Source organism: Vipera berus (assembly GCF_964194415.1).
Source record: "Vipera berus genome assembly, chromosome: 11".
NCBI lineage: Eukaryota > Metazoa > Chordata > Lepidosauria > Squamata > Viperidae > Vipera > Vipera berus.
Genome location: NC_138214.1, coordinates 8,825,193 through 8,850,816, shown reverse-complemented (window position 1 = coordinate 8,850,816; position 25,624 = coordinate 8,825,193). Strand labels below are relative to the sequence as shown.

Here is a 25,624-nt window from a genome sequence, read left to right as displayed (position 1 = left end):
TGTGCACTTTGTGGGAAGAACAGTCTTCGTATCAGATGAACTCTTAAGGATATCTCCCAACAATGAGCAACAAAGAAAGTACAACAGATCATTGTGTTCTGATAGAATTTTAATGGGTACCATACCAAAGAATATCTAGAACTGGATGACCTGGCCCTGTCAAAAGAGAAATAAAGACATCAACTGAGGATCTGCCACAGTGACAAATGAAAACACATTTCATTTGATAAATTTTCAATTTGAAAAGAATCCTCCTCTTAGAAAACTGAAAATATACCCAGACTTCATTACAAATTTATGCATTCGGGATCTTGGGAGATGAGATTCTAGGAAGCCCCAGATACCATTCTCCAACCTGGTTTTTTTCCCCCCAAGTGTGATAGGCTGCAATCCCTATTCCCTGTGGTTTTATGACAAGTTGGACAGCATAACTCTAGGACTGTCTTATTTTATCACCATATCCAGACAGATGTTATTTTAAAAAAGAACAAAAGATGTAACTTCAAATATCCTAGTAAAAGAAAACTCTCAAATTGATCACATTTCTCTATATTCCTTATTAAATGCTTTCTATTTATTGTTTGCATTCCACCCAATTCAGCGGCTAATCTGGTGTTCCAAATGAAAGCTGCCATCTCCCAGAACTGCTAAGCACATCATCATCCAAACAGGCCAGTCTTGTTTGGTAACACGAAACCAGGGCTCTTCAAACCTGGCAACTTTTAAGACTTGTAGACTTCAACTCCCAGAATTCCTCAGCCAGCCCTGAGGTTGAAGTCCACAAGTCTCAAAGTTGCCAAGTTTGAAGAGCCCTGCGCTAAAGTAACGGCTCAACCACTGCCCAGAACATAGCTCAAGTGGTACCTTTCTCTTCTTGTCTCCTCCTAACTCGAAGTGCTTGCATCTCTTAATGGCCAGCATCCTCTTCGACCTGCAGTTCGGTTCCACGCACTCCAGTCTCAGCACAATCTTTTTTGTGGTCTTGGCCTGCAAGCAGGAAAGAGAAGGTGTCATAACAACATCAAGCCAGGTCATTTCAGAAACATTACCCTTGTCGGCCTTCTCCACGTCTGCTGCGAGGCAAAGTGGTGAGATGCAGAAGTGGAAGCTTCAGACTTTGAAAGCTACTAAACCTTGATTTTCTGGAAAATCTTTCTTGACTTGGGGCCTACTCAACAATGCCACAGTCCAACAAGGTAGACCAGACTAAAGACAGCAACGCCATATAGTCGAGGACTACTTTTATTGCAGCTGCGGTAAATGTATCTTGCCTGTCTGAATGTGCTCTCCTCCTTCACTCGATCTTTGTGTAAATTATGGAAGGGCTTCTGGGGACATGTTATTTTCTTGGCCTGGGCCCAAGATCCTTTTATCGGACTGTTGCCTTCATGGCAACTCTTCAAGGCCATTCCCCTATGCCCTTGACAGTCTCTGTTAGCATCCTAACAAAGAAAAGGGCTCAAATTCTCTCTCTCCCAACATTAATTCTTCAAATAAGATTCAACAGTCTGGGCAGCATACAGGGCCCCCCAGATGGAAGCTTACCTTTTTCCGGAAGATGGGCTTTGTTTGACCACCATAGCCGCTGCGCTTACGGTCATATCTCCTCTTTCCTAAAAGAAAGTTTCCTCAGATAAAACCACGGTCTGTTTCTTCTCAACTGCAAAACTCTCAGCCTCCCGAGTGAACAAACAGGACCAGTTACTTCCAACACAATCATCCTTATTTACTGAATTTTTGTATACTACGGCCCCCAAAAGTTAGAAATTTACACACCCGTTATTGTTTATGGAATGTTTCAATGCTTCCCTTTGGCCCCTGGGCTTTTCAGAATGCCCAACTGCACAATTTTCCCAGCCCCTCCCCTACTTTTGAGGCTTTTTGTTCTTAATACAGAGGCTTCACTTTCTTAGGGTCTTGCGGAAGAACAGGGTAGAACAATGGCTAATGACCCTCTTATTGGTCTACTATAGAGAGCGTCCTCTCGTATGGTATTGTGGTTTGGTACGCTGGTCTGACAGTCGTGGACAGGAAAGTATTACAGAGGGTAGTGAGCACAGCACAAGACATTGTGGGCTGTCCCCCGACACCACTGGATGACATCGCCAGGGCTCGTTGCCTTGGAAGAGTGAGGAAGATTCTCAGGGATGACTCACACCCTGGACGGTATTTCTTTACTCTCCTACCATCCAGTAGGAGATATAGGAATATAGCCAGCCGTACCAACAGGCTGAAAAATAGCTTTTATCCATGGGCTGTTAGGCTTTTAAATGGGACATAATCTCTGTGAACTTATGCAGAATTGACTTGGGAGGCCGGTGTGTGGTGTAGTTGGTTCACATGGTGTGGTAGGATGGAGGGTTTGTTGTCACTGTGTGTTGGGGGGAGGGAGCACGGGGGGAGGCTCAGCTAATCTCAATGTACACATGTTGTACTTTGACAATAAAGGTTTATTATTATTAATACGTACAAGCAGTTTAAAGATTTATTTTTTTTTACAAAGAGAAATTTAGTACAATGTGAAAGCTGTGTGTCCTCTGTATCTCTTGTTTGGATGGAAATGAATTCAGAGGGTGGCTCTTTTCTCCTCTTGAAGAGAAGAAACAAAGGCTTTTTATAAAAAAACAAAACAAAAAAACCCACGTGTATATATTTAGAAACTGATGCAAACGGCAATTGTGCCCAAGAATAAATCAAAGCGTGGAAAGGAAACAAGGCCCCTTTCTTTCATAATTAAAAGAAATCGGGAAGTGAGAATGCAGTGCTGTAATGCATGGAGGGCTAATTAGAGACTGATGCGCCAAACAACACAACTCACCTTGAGCGTAGAGAGACTCTTTGCCCTTCTTGTACTGGGTGACTTTGTGGGGCTGATGCTTCCCACATTTCTTGCAGTAAGTCCTGCGGGTTTTGGGGACGTTCACCTGTCAAGGAATCCGTTTTACACCAATTAATAAAACTCTCTGGCCACATAGGGAAAAACATACAAATATTCCAGTGAGACTTCTCTCTTTCTGAATGTGGACTTCAATTCCAGAACGATGGGTCTGTTGCTTGGAATTTTGAAGTCCCTAAGTTTGGAAAGCACCCTTTTGGCTCATCAGAAACAGGGTTTCTTTTATTAGATTTCGATTCCTGCCTGTATTAATTTATAAAATAACTCAAGGCTGCAAAGGGTTCACCAGCTTACTAAGATAAAGGGTCTTTCCTGCAGCAAGCAGAAAGACAAATTGCCAGCCTCAGTTTTACTCTACCATGTGCAAACTCTTGCCTCTGTAAAAGGCATATAAATGTAATAAATAAATAAATAAATAAAATATGGTTAGCTAGTCTGTTAACTGCAAAACTTGCTGCAGACGATGTCATTCTTTTACGAGTAAAAAAACAAACGCAAATATTTTGCATTTGGGAGCACTTTAGGAACACGGCTAATCATCTCAGCACCTTGTAAGAATAATATTACATTCTGGGTCAAGACTAATGTTTCTTGATTGTGGCATTCGGGACAATAAGAGTTCCCCACAATGACAATAAAGTCTCATAGTCACCACAGCAGGGAGAAAGCTACTCTTAACCCAGTTTGTTGGTTTCTATTTAAGGAGGTATTCAAATAAGGACACCCAAGGGAATTGTCTCATTCTTTCTCCGCCATGCAGGAGAAATAGCTCGTTTTTGTAGCCCTGGAGCGACGGATGTGCTTTGTCCAAAGCTCCGTTTTTCACCCTTTCACTGCACTGCAAAATGACCCACAATCCGCACTCATTTCTGGATTGGATCTGGATGGGCAGATTCACTGATCATTTCAGAGATCTGTGAGTTGCCTAGGATCTTTCCATCCCTGCCTCACAGGAAACGTGAGGAAAAGCCAACACTGAAAATTCACCGCCGATGCAGGTAGTCCTCGACTTACAACAGTTCATTTAGTGACTGCTGAAAGCCAAAACAGCACTGACAAATGTGACTTATGACCATTTTTCACACTTACGGCAACTGCAGCATCCCTACGGTCGTGTGATCAAAATTTGGACCCTGGCATGTATTTACGACCGTTGCCATGTCTCCTGGGGTCACGTGATCCCCTGTTGTGACCTTCCGACAAGCAAAATCAATGGGGAAGCCAGATTCACTTAACAACGGTATTACTAACTTATCAGCTGCAGGGATTCACTTAACTGTGGCAAGAACGGGCGTAAAATGGGGCAAAAATCACTTAACAAACGTCTCACTTAACAATAGAAATATTTGGTTCCACTGTGGTTGTAAGCCGAGGACTACCCGTACTTTTGCCAGAGCGCATATACTCAGACTTGGGCAGGGGTGGACTTCAACTCCCAGAATTCCTGAGCCAGCTTGGCTGGCTCAGGAATTCTGGGAACTGAAGTCCACGAGTCATAAAAGAGCCAAGGTTGCCTACCCCTGGACATGGGGATCAAGAGCTAAGACCAGAAGTAGGCAACCTTGGCTCTTTTATGACTCGTGGACTTCAACACCCAGAATTCCTTAGCCAGCTTGGCTGGCTCAGGGATTCTGGGAGTTGAAGTCCACAAGTCATAAAAGAGCCAAGCTTCCCTACCTCAAGCTAAGAATTACAATGGAAAATGCACGACGTAAGAGGAAAACGGGACAGGGAGGGAGAAGGAAAACTGAAGTTCAGGGATCAGTTCTTTTAAGCATCACCGAGTCTTTGAGAGAGATCTGATTGGCCGCTGCACTGAGAACTAGGCCCAAGCCAAGGCAGTGCTGTTAGTAGTTAAAGAGAACCACGTCCTGAATTCCTTCCATATTTTGCTCCGGCTTTGCCAAACCTAAAACCACGTTCCTTTTCTCCACGTCCCACGGGAGCCCCACAGCCGCGGCATTCGGCCTTGGCCGCTTCCCTCGGCTCCGCTCCGAGGCCCCAACCCTCCGTCCCGGCGGCGGATGAAACCGGATTGGCTTAACTCACCATCTTGCCGACGTTAGCGGCGCCCAAAGAAAGAGCCTCTCGCTGGAAGCGGAAGTAAAGACCATAGAGCAGAAAAAAAAGGAAGGAAGCTTGGAGGATAGAGCGCCATACCCAGCCCACACGGTTTGGAGGAAATAAGGGAACCGCGACTGCCATCTGTCCGAAAAAGCAGGAAGTGCAGGCGACGCGACAGCAAGTACTGTAGGCAAAGAGGTTTGTTTATTTATTTATTTATTTATTTATTTATTTATTTATTTATTTATTTATTTATTTATTTATTTATTTATTTATTTATTTATTTATTTATTTTTGGGACTTATATGCCGCCCTATCTCCCGAAGGACTCAGGGCGGCTAACAACAATAAAAAACAACAATGCAAAAATTAAAAAAAGAATTAAATAACAGCCCCAAAATAAATTAACGACACAGTTAAAAATTAAAACATATTTAAAACCCATCATCAATCCAGGTCAGCCTGATGGAAGAAGAAAGTTTTGAGGTCGCGGCGAAAGGACCGGAGGTCCGGGGCCATCCGAAGCTCAAGGGGGAGTTGGTTCCAAAGGGCTGGTGCTCCCACAGAGAAGGCCCTCCCCCTGGGGTCGCCAGCCGACATTGGCTGACGGCACCCTGAGGAGGCCCTCTCTGTGTGAGCGCACTGGGCGATGGGAGGTCATCCCCGGTAGCAGATGGTCCTGCAAATATCCCGGGCCTAAGCCATGTAGGGCTTTAAAGGTAAGTACCAGCACCTTAAATCTCGCCCGGAAGACAAGTGGTAGCCAATGCAGCTCACGCAGGAGGGGTGTAATATGGGAGTATCAGGATGCTCCCATCACAACCCGCGCGGCCGCATTCTGCACCAGCTGAAGCCTCCGGGTGGTCTTCAAGGGCAGCCCCATGTAGAGAGCATTGCAGTAATCTATCCGAGAGGTAACGAGTGCATGAGTGACCGTACGTAGGGCATCTCGGTCCAGATAGGGGCGCAACTGGCGCACCAGGCGAACCTGGGCAAATGCCCCCCTGGCCACGACTCCAATATGATCTTCAAAACTGAGTCGTGAGTCCAGGAGGACGCCTAAATTGCGCGCCCTATCAACGGGAGGCAACAGGTTGGGATAATTCCCTTTTGTTCATCGTTTCGTGAAAGCGCTGTCAGTGATTTAGGTTCAAATCGCTCAAATGACCAGAGAAGGAACCGTATTTACGTGCCGGACACGCAAAAAAGCAGAAGGGTAGTTTCCCACTCCTGTCTCTTTTTTTTTTTTGGTAGACATTTTTTTCTGGGAAAAAAAAGATATCATCGTTTCTTTGTAGAGAAATTCGCGAAAAGAGGAAGCCTTGATGGCTTTGCAACCTTAGGATTTTTTCTTTCTTTCTTTCCAGACTTCATCCGAGTTGAGGCCAGGCTTGCCAAGGCTTGTGTCTCTCCACATGCACAGAAAGAAGGTCGTTGGTTTATTTTTATCTTAGTCTGTGGTTTGAAATCAGTCAGATGTGACTTCAGTCACGATTGAAGAAACCGTGGCCAAGTGACATGTCAGAATCCAGCCTACTGAAGCCAAGTCAACGATGTCGACAAGAGACCTCATCGAATTAGACCAGTTTGGAAAAGCCACGTTTTAATTCGGATCGATTTGCTCATTGCAAAAAGACAAGGCAGGCTGTGGCTAAAATCAGTGGCTAACAAACACAGTAACTACCCAGGGTCAAAGACAGTTATTACACAAGACCCTGATAACCAGACCTTTTACAACCAACATTAAACCCCAGTTCAAGCTGCAAAAGGAATTTCCTCTGTGGACTGGCTTTGTACCACACACCAAACCATAATTGGCGTACCCCTAGGTTTACTGAATAAGCTTCATTTCGCTGGGTTATAGGAACCATACATTTCAGGGTATGGAAAATATGAATTGGGACCACATAGTACACAGCTAAACCCAAACCAATCCCAGGGCTTAATGTGTGTGTGATTGAATCCAGTGTTTACCCAAAGTAGGGGACATCATCCGTGCTAGCTCTGATGATGTTCTCAAGTTGGGTCATGAAACATCTGCAAGGAAACAACTAAAGCGCAGAGAGCACCAAGGATCCCTCATTTCAACCATGAGGTACAAATATTCTCCTTTATTGGGATTGTCCCCCGTTTCAGTTAAACTCTTCATGCCAACCACAGCTATTTTGGTCTCTTGTGCTTTGCTGTGCCAGCCGTTCTTTCGATAGGCCGTAGCTAACGTAGCAAACTTTTGAATTCCACAGGACGTTTCCAATCCAACTGTTGGAGGAAGAACGCTGTGCAACTTTAGGTGAAAACCTTTTGTTGGTCCCTTTTGGTCTCCATGCTTGGCTTCCACGTCTGTCCAGCAGTCCTTTCACACCTGGAGACGATTTCATGGCCTTTAGAGGAGGGGGGGGGAGCAAAGACTAGAGATTTCTCCTTCCCTCCCCCCAAAACTAAAATATTCTTTCTTTACAGCTGTGTGGCCTCTCGGTGAGAGGAAACAGAGACAGCTCGGTCAGAAAGTACGAAAAGAGGAACTGAAAGGGTGGGGTTGGCTGAGATGAGAGCTGGACTGCATGTTGTTCAATGTGGCTCTTCCAATCCGTCTCCGGCTCCTGTCATCGCTGTCACCCTCTGCTCAAATATCAGAAAGGCAGTGTGTGGGGGGTCACATCTCCCAGGATCTGGGGGGGCCTCGCTGAAAGGATTGCCTGTAATCTGCGGAAGGAAAGAAAGAGGAAATAGCCAGTAAGTGACTTTGTTTCTCTATATCTATCTATCTATCTGTCTGCCTGCCTGCCTATCTATCTATCTATCTATCTATCTATCTATCTATCTATCTATCTATCTATCTATCTATCTATCTATCTATCTATCTATCTATCTATCTATCTATCTATCATCTATCCAGGGCTTTTTTTCTCACAGAACGCTCAGAACGGAGTTCCGGCACCTTTTTTGGATGGAACCTTGTAGGGTAGGCAAGACAGGTTGTATGACATGTGTGAGTTCCGGCACCTTTTTCTTTTACAAAAAAAGCACTCTATCTATCTATCTATCTATCTATCTATCTATCTATCTATCTATCTATCTATCTATCTATCTATCTATCTATCTATCTATCTATCTATCACTATAGCTCTACTTCTATTTCTACCTCTTCTTCTTCCTCTTATCATGTCTCTCATCTCCTTCCTTCCTTCCTTCCTTCCTTCCTTCCTTCCTTCCTTCCTTCCTTCCTTCCTTCCTTCCTTTCTTTCTTTCTTTCTTTCTTTCTTTCTTTCTTTCTTTCTTTCTTTCTTTCTTCATTCTAGCAAAGAAAGAACTTTTAAGCAATTAAAACAATTGTTCTATATCAGTATTGGGTTAATGCCCGGAGGAGAATTAAATACAAACATTTTACATAATATTTACATCTGTCTGATGCACGCTTCACTAACGTGGCACTTTTCCGGGAACCCAGCCTTGTAAATCTCTGAGAATGCAGCTGTCCACTATAGGCAGATTAAAAGCTTACAGGGCATGCAATGCAAGGTGATTCTTGATTTTTTTTAAAAAAAATTACACAGAAGAGGCAGCTGCACTCACTAACAGATGTGTGCATTTTCAAGAGAGAAGCTCTCTTTTCTTCCTATTTGGCATGGACATTTTGTAGAGGCCTCGTTTTACTCAGAAGCAAGTTCTGTCTACTTGACTTTTGTAGGATTTCAGCCTTCAGTCTCCTACACAGCTGCTCTGGCTGGGTTCATACATGCCACTCATCTTTGTAATATGCGGTTTGCAAAGCACAGTGGCCAAATTCACATGATGTGTAAAATTAAACCCCAACACAAAGATGCAAAGAAGGGCAGACCAAAGGTAGATATTGGCTACAGTTAGCTTGAAGGAAAGATGATCAGGGCAAGGATTAGCAGTGTACAATTGGGCTTTTTCTGGAATCTGAAGGCACCATGCGTCAACCTTTCCTTAAAGTTAGACTTTAGACGGAAGACTCCAGTTATTATGAAAATCATCCTGGCAGGAGCAGCATTTTGACAATAGAGACATTCATCAGGGGAGATGGTTTAGGACTCCAGACTTCCCTTGCTTAATGTTAGGGTTGCATAGCCCCAATTTTTTTCATAAAGCACATTGGTACACAGTAGGTGCTGAACCAGTGCAAAAATGGGCTTGCAGGGTATGTCAAAATGATAACCATTTCCCTGACTGGAGGAAACTGGTTCAAGGAAGTACTTTAGCACTTCCTTTTCCCCCCTTTTTAATTCAAGCTGTTTTCTCAAGATGTTAGAGTCTAATATCTAATCATAGTCTAATTGCATGCCAAAACAACTAGACACAAAAGCAGTTTTCCCAATGTGCCATCACTCTGCTGAACACCTAATTCCCACAGCACTGACTTCTACTTAAAAATATTTACCCATGTAGTAGGGCCGTATTGCTATTATCCTCCTCATATTCTCATCTTTCTCATCTTCTCATTTCTCAGCCTTTCTTATCTTCTCATCTTTCCTACCACCTTCTATTGGTAACTTAGGATTTATTAGTTGTTGTTCGTATCTTATGATTGATTGTAATTATTATTTATGATCTATGACGTTGTTTGCATGTATACTGAGAGCTTATGCACTGGAGACAAATTCCTTATGTATCCAATCACAATTGGCCAATAAAAAATTCTATTCTATAAGCACTATGGTCTCCATCCCTCCCTCTCTCTCTCTCTCTCTCATTCCTGGTTAATAGATAAAAAGACAAATACATATATATATATATATAATTAGACAGAAATAAATCCCATTGTTTGTGCAACCACCCACAATAATATATTATTAAAGCAACAAGCTAGAAAGTGGAAGATGGTGAGTTCTAGTCTTGCCTTAGCCATGAAAGCCAGCTGGGTGACTTGGGGCCAATCAATCTCTCCCAGCCCCAGCCTACCTCACAGGGTTGTTTGGGGAAAAATAGGAGGAAGGTATGAATATGTTCGTTACGTTGAATTATTTGTAAAAATACTAAAGGCAGGAAATGAATAAGTAGGATAAAAACTATTAAATCTACGTGGCACCCAAATGCCAGCAACTCTACAGAATTGAGCACTTCTGGCTGCAGAATGTGGCACTTCCGTATATGATTGGATGGAAACAAATCTGTTCAATTTTCCTTAGTGTTTTTAATGATTGTTGGCAGCGGCAGTCCAGCAAATTGATCACGGAGGAGGAAGAGGAGGAAAAGAGGAGCCATGTCCAATGTTATCCTAGAGAGCATCTTTCTGAAGCGTTCCCAGCAAAAGAAAAAGACTTCTCCGCTGAATTTCAAGAAGCGCCTGTTTCTGTTGACAGAAAGCAAGCTCTCTTACTATGAATATGACTTCGAACGTGGGGTGAGTCCCGGAGAACTTAACAACCAAGATTGGTGCAAGGTCTTCTTTAACCAGATTTGTTGAAAGGGCAAAAAGGATTAGGTCTCTGAAATATGAACAACTGGATACTCTCACTTTATCACCCATTTCATCCCTATGTTTGTTAGCGCTGTATGGAGGTTTCTTAATTCTCTTGCAAATATAAGTGTTTGATGATGGGGAATTTGCTTAATCTTTTCCTGAGAATGGAAGAATGTGCAGATCTCCCGAACTAGCCAATGTTATGCAACTGTCATGAAAAGTTCTATTGCCTTTTTTAAAAAAATGGGTTTTGGAGGAATGCAGGGTCAAGGGCATGTATTTTGGGGTTCAAGAATGAAGTCATCATCTGGCTGACATAATCTAGTCGCTGTGCAGAACCGTCTTCTGAGATCCCTCCTGCATTAGGTCACTGTATCTTACCCATCTCTCCAGCTGCACAAATTGTAGGTTGAAATTTTAGGCCTCTTAAAAAAAGAAAAAAAACCCCTTCCCAATATTTTCACTTTCTTCCTGCAGCGCAGGGGAAGTAAGAAAGGGTCTGTGGACATCGATAAAATCACTTGTGTCGAGATTGTGGTTCCAGAAAACAATCCCCCTCCAGAACGACGGATATCGGTAAGGAGACGTTGCTGCCTCTTGTAAGAATGCTGGTTTAATCTCAAAGGAGTGGCGTGCTGGTGGAAGCTACCAGTCCAATGATTAAAAAAAGCATTTTTTTACTTTTTTCTTTGTTTGTTTGCTGTTCTATCCAAACTGGGATCCTTGGCTAGGAATGAAAAGCCAGCCACAAAGAATGGTGTCTGACTGGCTTGGTAGGAGGAAAATTTTACAGTCAGATTATGAAAATTAAGATGTTTTTGCATTTTGCATATGGGAGCCAGGAGGAAGGCTCCAACTTTCCCAGATGTGTGTTGTGAAAGCATAGAATTAGCTTTGATGTACTCATTGTATGTATGTATGTGTGTGTATGTATGTATGTATGTATGTATGTGTTATTTATTAATTTAATTCAATTTAAATTAAATTAAATTAATTTGCATGCAGCGAAAAGAAGATGCAAATGAACACGAGCAGATTTCCATTATAGAGCGGTTTCCTTATCCCTTCCAAGTAAGTTTCTTTTCTATCAGCTTTCCGGTCCTCACTGATGTATCGTTAACAAGGAAGCTTGGGCTTCTGTGTCAGGCTAAGGCCTAGGCCAGGGGTAGGCAACCTTGGCTCGTTTATGACTCGTGGACTTCAACTCCCAGAATTCCTGAGCCAGCATGGCTCTGCTTGGAAACACTTCCTTTCCCCTCAGCATGGCTGGCTCAGGAATTCTGGGAGTTGAAGTCCACGAGTCATAAAAGAGCCAAGGTTGCCTACCCCTGGCCTAGGCCAAGGCCAAGAGTAGCTAAGCTTAGAAAGTTGGGAAAATATAGTGCCGGGATCTTTAAATGGCTGCTGCTCCATATTGTGTGAATGAAGTTAGAAAATGTATAACCAAAGGCCTGATCATTGGAGATGCTTTTGGTTCTGAAGATCTGTTGTCGTGTCTTCTTAATGCCGCGTTTCTCAACCTTTAAGAAGCGTGAACTTCCCCAGGTAGAGAATACTGGAAGTTGAAGCCTAGGCAACTTAAAGTTGCCAAGGTTGAGTAGCACTACTCTAGTGGTCCATGAATGAATGAAGGAACCTTTATTGTCAAAGTACAACCATGTATACAAAGCAGGCATGAAATTATCTATCTGTCTATCTGTCTGTCTGTCTAATCTATCTATCTATCTATCTATCTATCTATCTATCTATCTATCTATCTATCTATCTATCTATCTATCTATCTATCTAAGATTCAGACCAACTAACCTTAGACATCTTCTGATTATTGTGTAACATTGTGTAATTTCTTTCCAAAAAATGTTTGTGTATGAATACGGGCCGCAGAACTCATTGGATGACTTAAGAGAATCACTTTCTTTAGCCTAATCTGGGTAAAATAGAATAAAGTTGGAAGAGACCCTGGAGGTCTTCTAGTCCAGCCCCCTGCTCAAGCAGGAGAACCTATACCATTTCAGACAAGCGAGCACGCTCCTAGGTAAATTTTCTTGACAAAAGATGGGGTATTAAAAATACATCATTTATATAGAGGACTATCTATACTTTAACCACTGTTCTTTATCTCTGCTTTGTGTGTCCCCAAGGTTGTATATGATGAAGGACCCCTTTATGTCTTCTCTCCCATGGAGGAATTACGGACCCGCTGGATTCACCAACTGAAGAACAGTCAGTGTCCATGTGGTTGAAACATCTGTAATGCTGTGGCATCAGAGAAGGGCCGTCTCTGAAACGTATCAGGGTGTCCATCAAACAAAGCGCAGAGACACAGAATTCTGGGGGGGGAGGGTGACCCAAATGTATTTGTAGACCATCAATTTTGGGGAAAAAGTTCTTTTTAAAAAACTGAACAAAACACCCTGGCAGTTTTCTAAAGATCTAAGACTTTAATTGAAAGTAGCATTTCAGTGCTGTCTATCATTGTAGCTGCTTCCTGTTGTTATTTATTTATTTATTTATTTATTTATTTATTTATTTATTAGGCTTTATATCTTTCACTAATTCACAGGTTCAGCTTCTGCATCCCCTAATCTGATTTTTATGGGTTTTCTCATTGTGATTAAAGCCATGGCTTAATTTTACTGTTGTAATGGGTTTGAACGACAGAGAATGAGGTGGCTGGATGGAGTCACTGAAGCAGTAGGCGTGAGCTTAAATGGACTCCAGAAGATGGTAGAGGGCAGGAAGGCCTGGAGGAACGTTGTCCATAGGGTCGCGATGGGTCGGACACGACTTCGCAGCTAACAACAACAATGGGTTTGAGCACAGGATTTTTGTTGTTGGATGGCCGGATAAAAATGTTGGGGAGAAACAAATGAAAGAAAGATTTATTATGAGGTTGATGGTAGCCACCAAGCAAGGGCCTAGGGATAAGACTGGTATAATGGCTGGGTTTGTACAATATATCAGACTCAACTAAATTGATAGCTTGCGTTGTAGGTAATAGACCTTTTCCAAGTAGGTTATGTGAACCAGGCCATCAGGTTAAAAGCTGTAAAATCATAGATTGATTGGTTTAGGCCAGGGGTAGGCAACCTCGGCTCTTTTATGACTCATGGACTTCAACTCCCAGAATTCCTGAGCCAGCCATGCTGAGGGGAAAGGGAGAGGTTTCCAAGCTGAGCCATGCTGGCTCAGGAATTCTGGGAGCTGAAGTCCACGAGTCATAAAAGAGCCGAGGTTGCCTACCCCTGGTTTAGGCAATCGCATGATAAGCAAACACAGTCCTTGTGTTTCATTCACTCAGGATTATAGTGGTCTGAACGTAATGAACATAATATTGAATTGCTAAGTGAATGTTTTGACAAATAAATCGGACCACAATGTCTGAGTTAGTTCTTAGCACCCTCTTCAGAAATCTCCTCTCTTATTCCATCTTGCTGCAGTGACCTACTATAACAGCAACCTGGTGCAGAAGTATCATCCTTGTTTCTGGACAGATGGACAATATCTTTGCTGCTTCCAGACTGCCAAAATGGCCATGGGTTGCAAACTTCTGGCAGGCAGGAGTCAAAGTAAGAGATCACCTCGGCTTCTCCTTGTCTTCCCTCTGATCTCCGTCTCTATCCTTCCTTCTTCCTGTTGTTGTACAGGTAGTCCCCAACTTATAACCATTTGTTTAGTGCTGTTCAGAGCTAGAACAGCCCTGAAAAAGGGACTTACAACTGGGTCCTCACACTTAGCACATCTCCACAGTCACATGATCAAAAATTAGGCGCTTAATAGCTGGCGTGCTTGTGGCATCCCGGAGTCATTGGTTTTGCGACCTTCCCAGTCGCCTTTGACAAAGGAAGTCCATGAGGGAAGCTTTGATTCACTTAAGGCCCATGTGATTCGCTTAACGACTGTGACAGAAACGGTTGTAAATTCGGACGGGATTCACGTAACCACCATCTTGATTAGCAATGGAAATTCTAGTCCCATTTGTGATCCCAGGCCAGGGGTAGGCAACCTTGGCTCTTTTTTATGACTGGTGGACTTCAACTCCCAGAATTCCTGAGTTAGCCAAGCTGAGGGGAAAGGGAGAGGTTTCCAAGCTGAGCCATGCTGGCTCAGGAATTCTGGGAGTTGAAGTCCACAAGTCATAAAAAAAAGCCAAGGTTGCCTACCCCTGGCCTAGGCCAAGATCTACCTGTAATGGTTAGGAACCTATGGACAGAAGGGCAGGATATCAGCTATATCAATCAGTCAATCAATCAATCAATCAATCAATCAATCAATCAATCACAACTCTCCTTGCAGGTTTCAAAAGTGGACGTTTGCTTCAGAAGCCCGAAAAGCCATTGCCCCCGACACCAGAAGAGAACCAGGTACCTTCATGGGCAGGTGTGGGTAGACTTGACACTACCGATGCCTGGGCAGTGCACAAGTCTTGTGACCAGATCCCTGGAAGGCCTCCCTCTTTTCCTCCTCACTTTCCCAATCTCTCCAAAGGTCGTGAAGAAGCCTCTGCCACCCAAGCCATCACCCAGCATTCCTTCTAAGACCAGGAAGGTGATCGCTCTCTACGATTACGCCCCCATGAATGACCAAGACTTGCAGCTACAGAAAGGGGAAGAATATCTCATCCTGGAGGAGAGCAGTGAATCTTGGTGGCGAGCCCAAGACCAGAATGGGTATGAGATGGGAGGACATCAATGTTTGGATGGGCAGAGTGTTTTGGGGTGGATTTCATCGTGGTTTGGTTTATGGCCTAGATCAAGGGTCTGAAATGTGGCCTCTTTTAAGACGTGTGGACTTCAACTCCCAGAATTCTCCAGCCAGCATGGTTGGTTGAAGAATTCTGGGAGTTGGAGTCCACAAGTTTGGAGACCCCTGGTCTAGATCAGTGTTTCTCAATCTTGGGCACTTTAAGATGTGTGGACTTCAACTCCCAGAATTCTCCAGCCAGCATGGTTGGTTGAGGAATTCTGGGAGTTGGAGTCAACAAGTTTGGAGACCACTGGTCTACATCAGAGTTTCTCAATCTTGGGCACTTTAAGATGTGTGGACTTCAACTCCCAGAATTCCTCAGCCAGCCTTGCTGATCTAGATTGATGTTGGCTTAGCATCCCAGAGACAGAGTTCCCAAGGGTTTATTCTGAAGAGGTGGAGACAGATGCCTTTAATATACTCGCACAACTAAAAGATCTGCCCCATCACGTCTGACTTTCTTTAATCATGGGAAATTCCCAAACAAGGTCAGTTTTGAGCAGTTGTTTGGGATGTTTAGTAAGGCAATGCCTATATTCAACTTACCTATATGAGCATCAAGATTCTCGTTTTTGGATTTGCCATTCTCTTAGATTGAATAACGGAAGACTGAGACATCCTGCATGAGAACCATAGTGGTCTTACCCTCCTTCTTCCTCTTCCTCTTCCCCTTCCCCCTTTGCTTCCTTCCATCCAGGAAACAAGGTTACATCCCCTCCAATTACATCACCGAAACAAGAGATTCTCTGGAGATATTTGAGTGAGTGTCCTCTGATCCATGGGCTGGATCCATTCATGGAGATGCCACATATACTCTAACCCAGGGGTCTTCAAACTTGGCCCTTTTATGACTTGTGGCTCAAGAATTCTGGGAGTTGAAGTCCACAAGTCATAAAAGAGCCAAGTTTGAAGACCCCTGCTCTAACTCATCTAATGGAGTCCAGACTGCAGAAGACTAATGGACTGCATCATTCAGTTCAAGTGCAGGATTTTCTGCCCCATTGTCAGTTTTCATCCTCTAGATGTCCCACCATCATTTGAGATGTAGTTTGTCCATCTGGACTCCAGAGGAAAAAGATCAGCTAGTAATAAGATGGGTAGGAAGGAAGGAACTGGGGCATGCTGAAAAAAAACACACAGATGCTCAACATTGTTTTTCCCCCAATATTTGCATCAAACAGAAGGGCAGCTCTGGGAATGAACCACTAATAAATTCTGGAGAATTTCATTTTCATTCTTTATTTCAAATAAATTCCTCCCACAAGGCTCTTCATCCTAGGTGTTCTTTCTTGACAATTATCTTGTCGCGTTTTAGGTGGTATTTAAAAAACATAACCAGAAGACAAGCAGAAGAATTGCTGAAGAAAGAGGTAATGTCTTGCGTGTGTCTTCCCTCCTCTTCCTTTCATTGCAAGGAATTTGGGTGTCTCAACCCTTGCAAGTTAAAGATGTGTGGGCTTCAACTTCCAGAATTCCCCAGCCAGCTGGGGGGGAAAAGAAAAATTATTGACTTGGGAATTCTGGGAGTTGAAATCTGCACATCTTTAATTTGCCAAGTTTGAGAAACACTGCAAGGAAATTAAGTAAGGATTTGGGGGATTATCTGTGACTTTGAATACACTGAGTGTGTTCTGTACCCCTTTTATTTATTTATTTAGCTTCTGGATCCAATCAGGAGTAGCTAATGACCAGGAACTAGTTTGTTTAGTATATCATTTCATTTTAAGTTCCTAAATTATATGCCAAGAATTTCTATTTGCTTGTGAAGGGTGTAATAGATTTGGATGTAGAGTTCAGGCAAAACTATTTAATTTTACTACCGTAGTACTAACTACTACTACTAGGGCTAGTAATCCGGCATTCTAGGTCAGTGTAGTTTTATCAAAGGGCTTACTCACAAGGGCAAACTCACAACAGGGGTTTGTGAAGAGACCCAGGTCTTGTCTTACACTGAAAAATTAATCATTCTCCAGTCCTCACAACTGAAAAATTTAGGCATTTTTATATTCCAGGGCAAAGATGGCGGTTTCATCGTTCGAGATTCTGTCAGCAAGACAGGCAAATACACCGTCTCTGTGTTTGCTAAGTCCTCTGGGTGAGTGTGACCTGCTGATAAAAAAATAAATGTGAATCCCACACCAGGCTAGTCCTCAAGAAGAGCTCCGTATCAGGAGAAACATCATTATGGTTGACAGTGGGAGAGGCTGTTTGAAGGTCCGTAGTTTTTGTATAGAAAAGTTGACCAAATAAAATGATAATAAAAAAAAAATACAGCAATATCACGATCATCCAGAAGATGGCTTTTAGTTCATCTGGCTTAAGCTTATCAATTATGCAGGACAAAGGCATAATAATTGATTCTTCACCAGTTATAGGTTCCCAATTAATGTAATGATGTAATTTTGTTTCTTGTAGGTCCTCCATTTTATCATTAATCGTTAAGAATTTTAAATATCAGGGGAGGGGAGAGATTCCTACACTGAACAATGGGGTAGACTGGATCTACCCATTCCAGCATCCCATTCCAACTTTCTCACTCTTTCTTTATAAACTGGGGTGGACCTTGTCTCTCTCGCCCTACAGCAATGGCTCCTTTCTCCTGTTGTCCCAGTTTCTCATGCTGCCATCTTCGCTTATCTCGGACTCTCTTTTTAACACCCCTTAGGGAGCCTCAGGGCACCATCCGCCATTATGTGGTGTGCTCCACACCCCAGAACAAATATTTCCTGGCCGAGAAGCATCACTTCAACACTATCCCGGAGCTCATCAACTATCACCAACACAACTCCGCAGGTGAGGAGGAGCGCCTCAGGTAACTCCCTGCGCGAGGCCCTGAATCTCGTTTCGTTTTATTATGTTGTATTTGGTTTTGTTTTCTTTTATTACTTTATATTTTCTTTTATTTATTTTATTATTATTTTACTTTATTTATTTTATTATTTTATATTTTATTTCTTGTTTTCTTATTTATTTTATTATTATTATTTTATTTTACTTATTATTTTGTTTATTTCATTATTTTATTTCATTATTATTTTATTTATTTTAGTATTATTTTACTTTATTTATTTATTATTTTATATTTTATTTCTTATTATTTTATTTTATTATTAGTTTATTTTACTTATTTTATTATTTTATTTATTTCATTATTTTATTTCATTATTTTATTTTATTATTAGTTTATTTTACTTATTTTATTATTTTATTTATTTCATTATTTTATTTCATTATTTTATTTTATTATTAGTTTATTTTACTTATTTTATTATTTTACTTATTTCATTATTTTGTTTCATTATTATTTTATTTATTTTATTATTATATTTATTTCATTATTTTATTTCATTATTATTTTATTTTATTTATTTTATTTATTTCATTATTTTATTTTATTTATTTTATTTGGCAGTAGTTTCAGGAGTAGTTTCCTCTTGCCCCTTTCCTTCTAGGACTGGGTGAGAGGAACTGGCACGAGGTCACCCAGTTGATGCCATGCCTAAGACAGAACTAGAACTCCTAGCCTCCTGGTTTCTAGCCCAGCACCATCAGTTACTACACCAAACGGACTCTTCTTATGTTGAATAACCTCCTAATCACAGCTTTATTTTTATCCACCAGGACTTATCTCCCGATTAAAGTATCCAGTGTCAACACAACAAAAATCTGCTCCTTCCACTGCAGGTCTTGGATATGGTAATACCTGAATGTCCTTAACTGCTTGATGCCTGTGGTTGGGTTCACTAAATTAGATCCATGAACAATTTAGCAGTTGCTAAGCTTTCCTTCCTTCCTTCCTTCCTTCCTTCCTTCCTTCCTTCCTTCCTTCCTTCCTTCCTTCCTTCCTTCCCTCTCCCTCCCTCCCTCCCTCCCTCCCTTCCTTCCTCCCTTCCTTCCCTCTCTCCCTCCCTCCCTCCCTTCCTTCCCTCTCTCTAACCCTTCCTTCCTTCCTTCCTTCCTTCCTTCCTTCCTTCCTTCCTCCCTCCCTCCCTCCCTCCCTCCCTCCCTTCCCTCTCTCCCTCCCTCCCTTCCTTCCTTCCCTCTCTCCCTCTAACCCTTCCTTCCTTCCTTCCTTCCTTCCTTCCTTCCTTCCTTCCTTCCTCCCTCCCTCCCTCCCTCCCTCCCTCCCTCCCTCCCTCCCTCCCTTCCCCTTGTCATTTAGTGGGCTGTGCTCTCTGTCTCTCATAATTCATGTTGGGTGTTTTGTGCCAACCCAGTTAATTCAATAGCCAATATTAAACCAGTTAATTCAAAAGCACATTGAGTGAACATAGCCTTATATCTGATGTGTGGTTGTGACTCAGAAGCCACCCATTCACTTCCCACAGGGCCCTTCAGTGAGATTATGTTAGATGCTTTGGGACATGGTGGGAAGTTGTCCATATGGTCTTCTTCTCCTCCACATGGCTATCCGTTTTCACCCAGCCCCTGTTTTGTGTCATTCCTAGGGGCATGGGAGATTGATCTGAAAGAACTGACATTTCTGAAAGAGCTGGGAACAGGCCAGTTTGGAGTGGTGAAACATGGCAAGTGGCGAGGTCAATACGACGTGGCCATCAAGATGATTAAAGAAGGCTGCATGTCAGAAGATGCGTTTATCGATGAAGCCAAAGTCATGATGTGAGCTGACACCTCCTTTTTCTTCTTTCTTCTATCAAGACTTTCCTTTAGATTGGGGTGAGGAACCTTCCAGATGTTGCTGAACTACTACTCCCAGCATCCTTCCCCTCTTGGTAGGCTTGCTGGGATTCCGTTCCAATTCTGAAAGTCTCTCTGGACTTTCAGATTGCCCAGGGTGGTCCATCACAAATGTTGGAGGCTCAGACTTATTTCAACCCAGTTCTTGGAGCCCTGTCATTAAAGGGTGTTTGGGTAGATACTTCTCAACTATTAACTTGAGGGCAATTCTGTCTGTAGCTAGAAGGAAGACTTTCCTTTGCAATGGATTTGAAAGTTCCTCTTGGACCTTTTTCCTTCCTGCCGCTTATACGAAAAGCCAGTTTAGAGTGGGGTACTGAGTTGGCACACCACGCCAACCAAGGTTGGTTTAGTCAGGATTTATTCCTTAAATAAACTACAGTCGGTGCTTAGTAGAACATGAAGATTTTCTGAATGACCCCAGCTGAGTTCCTGAGACATTTTAAGTCAAAGTTGAACAAAGGATAGGATGGCTTTGATCTGCTCCTTATTTTGTCTGCCACTTGAGGGGAAAAACAGCGATGAAGGACAAAGGTGAATTTCTAAACCAATGAGGCTCTTGCTTTCTTTTTCAGGAATCTTTCCCATGCCAACCTGGTGCAACTCTTTGGGGTTTGCACTAAGGAAAGACCAATCTTGATTATCACGGAGTACCTGTCCAAAGGTTGCCTCTTGACCTACCTGCGGGATACTCGGCGGTCCTTCCAGGCCACCGAGCTTTTGGATATGTGCAAGGATGTTTGTGAGGCCATGGAATATCTGGAATCCAAACAGTTTCTACACAGAGACTTGGTAGGCGACACACTGCTTAACTCAACCAAGGGAGAAAACTCAAGTCAAATGTTTTGGGTTGCACTACCACAGTGACTTTGTCATGGATGAGGCATGGATGACTTGTGGCCTTACAGATGTTGCTGAAGGATACATCTCTGTGAACTTAGCCAATGTATCTACCGGTACAGGATTCTGGAGATGTCTGACAATACTGGAAAACTGTAGTCTCATTCCCCCAACTAGGATGAAAGTGCTATCTGGGACCCTCAATCTGGTGTGATGATGGAGACACTGGAACTGGGGTGAAAGTGCTACCATATCCTCAAATTGGGATAATGATGGAGGTTGGAGGGTCTACAACTGGGTGGAAGTGCCATCGGGGATGCTAAAACTGGGGTAATGATGGAGGTGCCATCAGGGGCCCCAAATTCACACCATGCAGGGACAGGATAGTTTACCTGCCTTGGTGGTTTCAGGGAGTTTATCTCTCCCTGGCACTGTATGAACCTCTTCCTTCTGTCCCAAGCAAATTTATTTGTTTAAAATATTTATTACAGTCAATTCTCTATCCAGAGAATCTTGTAACACACTTAGGCATCCTGATTCTCAGAAGACAGTAATTTTAAGTTTATCCTGGTTCATGGCTGTAACAAACTGATATGTTTTATTAGGGTACCCCACTACTTATATGGCGCTTCCTCTCTTTGTCTTGTCTTCCACAGGCTGCTCGCAACTGCTTGGTCAACGAACAAGGAGTGGTCAAAGTCTCTGACTTTGGCCTTTCCAGGTGAGTTTTGACATCCGTGGGTCTGGCAGGTTGGGACAGTTGCCAAGGTTGAGAAATGGTCTATTTTCTTCCATGGACTTTGAGCCACTTGAGTTGTTGGTTTGAGGCGTACGCTGTCAACTTGGCCAACCTAACCTTCTGCTTGCAGGTATGTCTTGGATGATGATTACATCAGCTCCATGGGATCCAAATTTCCAGTTCGGTGGTCTCCTCCAGAGGTTTTACTCTATAGCAAGTTCAGCAGCAAATCGGATGTCTGGGCTTTTGGTGAGCATGGAAGTTGAGAAATTGGGGAGAACCCATCTAGGCTGATGAATGTAATGACAAAGTATTCTTGGCCATGGCCTCTGCCAGTGATAAAAGTTCCTAGGTCCCAGAGAAGATGTGGGGAAAAGGTGTTCCAAGGCCATCGTTTGGCACCCAATTCTAAGAGGTTGGGGTAGTAGAATCCAGGAATGTTGTCCCTCCAGGTGTAGCTACCTCAGAAAAACATCTCTCAACATAATCTCTCATGTAACATAATCCCACCTGATAATACAGGCAGTCCTGGACTTAACGACCACAATTCAGCCCAAAAATTTCCGCTGGTAAGAAAGACCGTTAGTCAAGTTACTTTTGCCCCGTTTTACGACCTTCCGTTCCACATTTGTTAAGTGAATCACTGCAGTTGTGAAGTACGTAACACGGATGTTAAGTGAACCCCGTTGACTTTGCTTGTCAGAAGGTTGCCAGAGGGAATCACATGACTCTGGGACACGGCGACCGTCGTTAAATATGAAACCAGTTCCCGAGCATCCGAATTTTGATCACGTGACCCTGGGGATGCTGCAAGGGTCGTAAATGTGAAAAATGGTCATCAAGTCACTTTTTTCCAGTGCCGTTGTAACTCAGAATGGTCACTAAACATACTGTTGTAAGTAGAGGACTGCCTGCATAGTTTTTGTCCCGTACATGCAACTGCATTTTGGGGAAGAGAGCAAAGACTTTGTGGTCCAGAGGCCAGGAATCTTAGACGCAGAGCTGAGTGGCATTTCAGAAGAGGCTAAAACTAGCAGTGGTGCTCTGACCTCATGCTCTGGATGCTTTCCCCACGGACAGGAGTTCTGATGTGGGAGGTTCACGCTTTGGGGAAGATGCCCTACGAGAGATTCACCAACAGCGAGACCACCGATCACGTCACCAAAGGGCTGCGTCTCTACCGCCCCCAGCTGGCCTCCGACAGGATCTACGCCATCATGTACAGTTGCTGGCATGAGGTAAGTTTTTCGTGCTACCTTTCTACCTTTGCAGCATCCCCACCACCCCCTGGTCACTTGATCAGAATGTGTACACTTGGCACCTGGCATGTGTTTGCGACGGTTGCAGTGTCCCAAGGGTCATGAGGTCACCCTTTGCAACCTTCTGACCAGCCAAATCATCAGAGAAGCCAGATTCACTTAACAAAAGTGTTGCTAACTTGTAACAACTGCAGCGATTGGCTTAACAACTGTGGCAAGGAAGGTCATAAAATGAGGCAAAATCCACTTATTAACTCTCTTGCTTAGCAGCAGAAAATTTGGACTCAGTTGTGGTCAAGGACTGACTGTATTTTTTTTGATAACCCCTTTACAGCTTCTCTTTCTTTTTAGACAGCCCGCTGAGAGGCACCTTATCTTTTTAAGCACTTCAGAGAAAGATCCCTTGTGCATCTCTTTCAGAAACTGTTCTGTATAAACCATTTCCTCTCTCTTTCTTTCTTCCAGAAACCAGAAGAGCGTCCAAGTTTCCAGGTCCTGCTTGGGCACATTATGGATTTAGCGAATGAAGATGTCTGAATCCCATCGGTTACCCAATATACGTTTTTCTCTGTGAATTGCTGCCACATCCCTCGGTTTGCTGAAGACTTGTTGAATGGACATGGTGAAAACAAAATCAGCAAGAAGGCAGTCACAACCGGTGTACTTCGATCGACTGAGAACTGTCTTCAAGTCGCCTTTTAACTCGCCTTTGGGTTTCTCCTTGAAGCCAGCCAAAACTAACAAGCCAGCAAGTCGGTGTTTAGGTGTTTTCTCATCCAGCAGGATAAGGTGCAGTTTGTCCCCAGCTGTTGAGCTGAAGAGTTATCATCCCATTCCCAAGTCAGCAGAAAAGAAAAACAGCGTGAAATTTTCTTTCCTCATTTCTGCCTTCCCTCCATGATCACTCCCAGATTTTGCCCACCTGGAGATTGACCTTGGATTACAGGAAAAATCCTGCTTAGTATTAGATGGGATCAGTGGGGGGATTCAGCCGGTTCGCACCATTTCTGCAGATTATTTTTTTTTGTTGCCCAAGCCCAGAATGGACTTCCAGAAGCGGCATCCACACAGAGAACCAGTTGTTCACCTATTTGAATCCCACCGCTGGATGGGATGAAGGCGCCTTGTTGAAACGGAGCAGAAAAGGCAGAAAACTACGGTATGATTACAGGCAAATGGCAGTGGCTTTTGGTATAAGAATGTCTAGCTAGTCCAAGATCACTTGGAACAAGATAATTAATAAACTTCTTGGGAATGCAGCTACCCCAAAATGTATTGGGCAGTGATGGATAAAAATGGAAAGAAGCGATAGGAAAGTGAGTTGCATTTCATGAAGAGAAAATAAACTCATTTGCGTCACCTTCTTTCTTGGATCCCTGTGGACTTGTTCACTGGTGCTTTGCTCAACACAAAGATCTGCTTTTAATTTCTGTTTACTGTAGAAGGTACCTGACTAATCTTATATCTTCTTGCCAAATATCTTCTTCCCCTATAAATCAGATTCAAAGTCCTGAAAAAAGTTTCTGCTTGCAAAAACTCTAGAACTCTTCAGATAAACTTTGAGAAAACTTTCCCTTCTTTTAGAAAACACAAAATGGGTAAATGTTGATGCAATATAAGAGAAAGGATAGGGCAGTGCAATGCACGAGACTTCCCATCAAATTAGCCATACCTGAAGTCTGTTTCGCTTTGAAACAGTGAGAAAATAGAAAAGTGAAGTAGTAAACAGGAAGGGAAAAAAAAGAGTCGGCCATAGGATGTGTTGTAGACCAAACTGCTTTTTTGCAAGATTTTGAAAACGTTTAGGCTCCAAGTTATAATTGGTACTTATTAGTTTTTTTCTTACACCTCTTCTATCAATTTGCTCTTGTTTGCGTGGAAATCCTGTTCATTTAAGCTGATGTGTGAGCTATAAACCTGAGCAGTGCATAGAGGTGCTGTATGTGTAGAGAATATGTATATAACATGCAAAGTCAAGGCTGATTTCCTAAAATAGCCTTACAATGCAGTCTATTTATTACTGCACACTGCAAAGGGAGGAGAGCAAGCCAGAGACTGACTTAAGCAACTCTGTAACTCTTAACATGATTAGATGGAACATGTGTGTGCTTGTATGTTCATCCTCAAATAAAAGGGTTCAGAATTATACTGTGCAAGGCTGAATTTGAAAAAAGTGTTTTCAATAACTTCATAGTGCAACCTATTGTGAATTACCCTCACGCTTGTAACTACTTCCCAGATCCCAGATTGGCCATCTATTATTGAACCACCGTTTGCTGGATAAGCCACCATTGCAAGCTTTGCTACCTCACCCCAAGTCATAATGCTTTTTGTTTGGTTCTGATTTAACACACTTACTCCTTGTATTCCAGAAAGCAATCCTTTAAAGTGGATGAAATGAATTTGATTTGATTTGATATGAAAATGTTATTGCAAGTCTCCATACAAGATTTGATCATTTTTTTTATTTGCTTGGCTTTGAAAAGAAAGTTATAAAGATAAATCACTTTTTTTTAAAAAAAACACCTTTCAGATGGGATCTATCTATCTATCTATCTATCTATCTATCTATCTATCTATCTATCTATCTATCTATCTATCTATCTATCTATCATCTATCTATCTATCTATCTATCTATCTATCATCTATCTATCTATCTATCTACACACACACATACATATATACACATACACATATATACATACATACACATACATATACATACGTACACATACATTGAGGACCCAGATTGCTGGGGGCAATTAAGCTGACTTTGTAATAATGCCACATGGGGTGTGTGTGAAAGCCCTAATAAGCAGGCATATACATAGAATGAAGGCTACTGCTAAGCTTGTAAAGCCGCCCTGAGTCTTCGGAGAAGGGCGGGATATAAATGGAATTTTAAAAAAAATATACACACGTACACATACATATACGTACACATACATATACATAC

The 25,624-nt window shown here is 42.6% G+C and overlaps 2 protein-coding genes across 2 annotated transcripts; one reads left to right on the top strand and one right to left on the bottom strand.

Moving 5' to 3' along the window:
• Nucleotides 1-3: 3 nt before the first annotated feature.
• On the bottom strand, nt 4-5,069 carry RPL36A (ribosomal protein L36a). Its single transcript, XM_081336733.1, is given in 6 exon segments — nt 4-156; nt 865-987; nt 1,546-1,613; nt 2,819-2,924; nt 4,946-5,024; nt 5,026-5,069. Coding segments are annotated over 6 exon segments (426 nt in total). The 5' UTR covers nt 5,055-5,069; the 3' UTR covers nt 4-135.
• Nucleotides 5,070-7,476: 2,407 nt separating this feature from the next.
• BTK (Bruton tyrosine kinase) lies at nt 7,477-24,797 on the top strand. Its single transcript, XM_081336878.1, has 19 exons — nt 7,477-7,693; nt 10,133-10,325; nt 10,863-10,961; nt 11,391-11,456; nt 12,527-12,608; nt 13,826-13,954; nt 14,682-14,749; nt 14,874-15,055; nt 15,829-15,891; nt 16,447-16,501; nt 17,144-17,226; nt 17,797-17,924; nt 18,753-18,827; nt 19,580-19,751; nt 20,405-20,621; nt 21,326-21,390; nt 21,539-21,657; nt 22,489-22,646; nt 23,133-24,797. The coding sequence occupies exons 2-19, from the start codon at nt 10,185-10,187 to the stop codon at nt 23,202-23,204; spliced, it is 1,974 nt and encodes a 657-aa protein (XP_081193004.1). The 5' UTR covers nt 7,477-7,693; nt 10,133-10,184; the 3' UTR covers nt 23,205-24,797.
• Nucleotides 24,798-25,624: the final 827 nt, after the last annotated feature.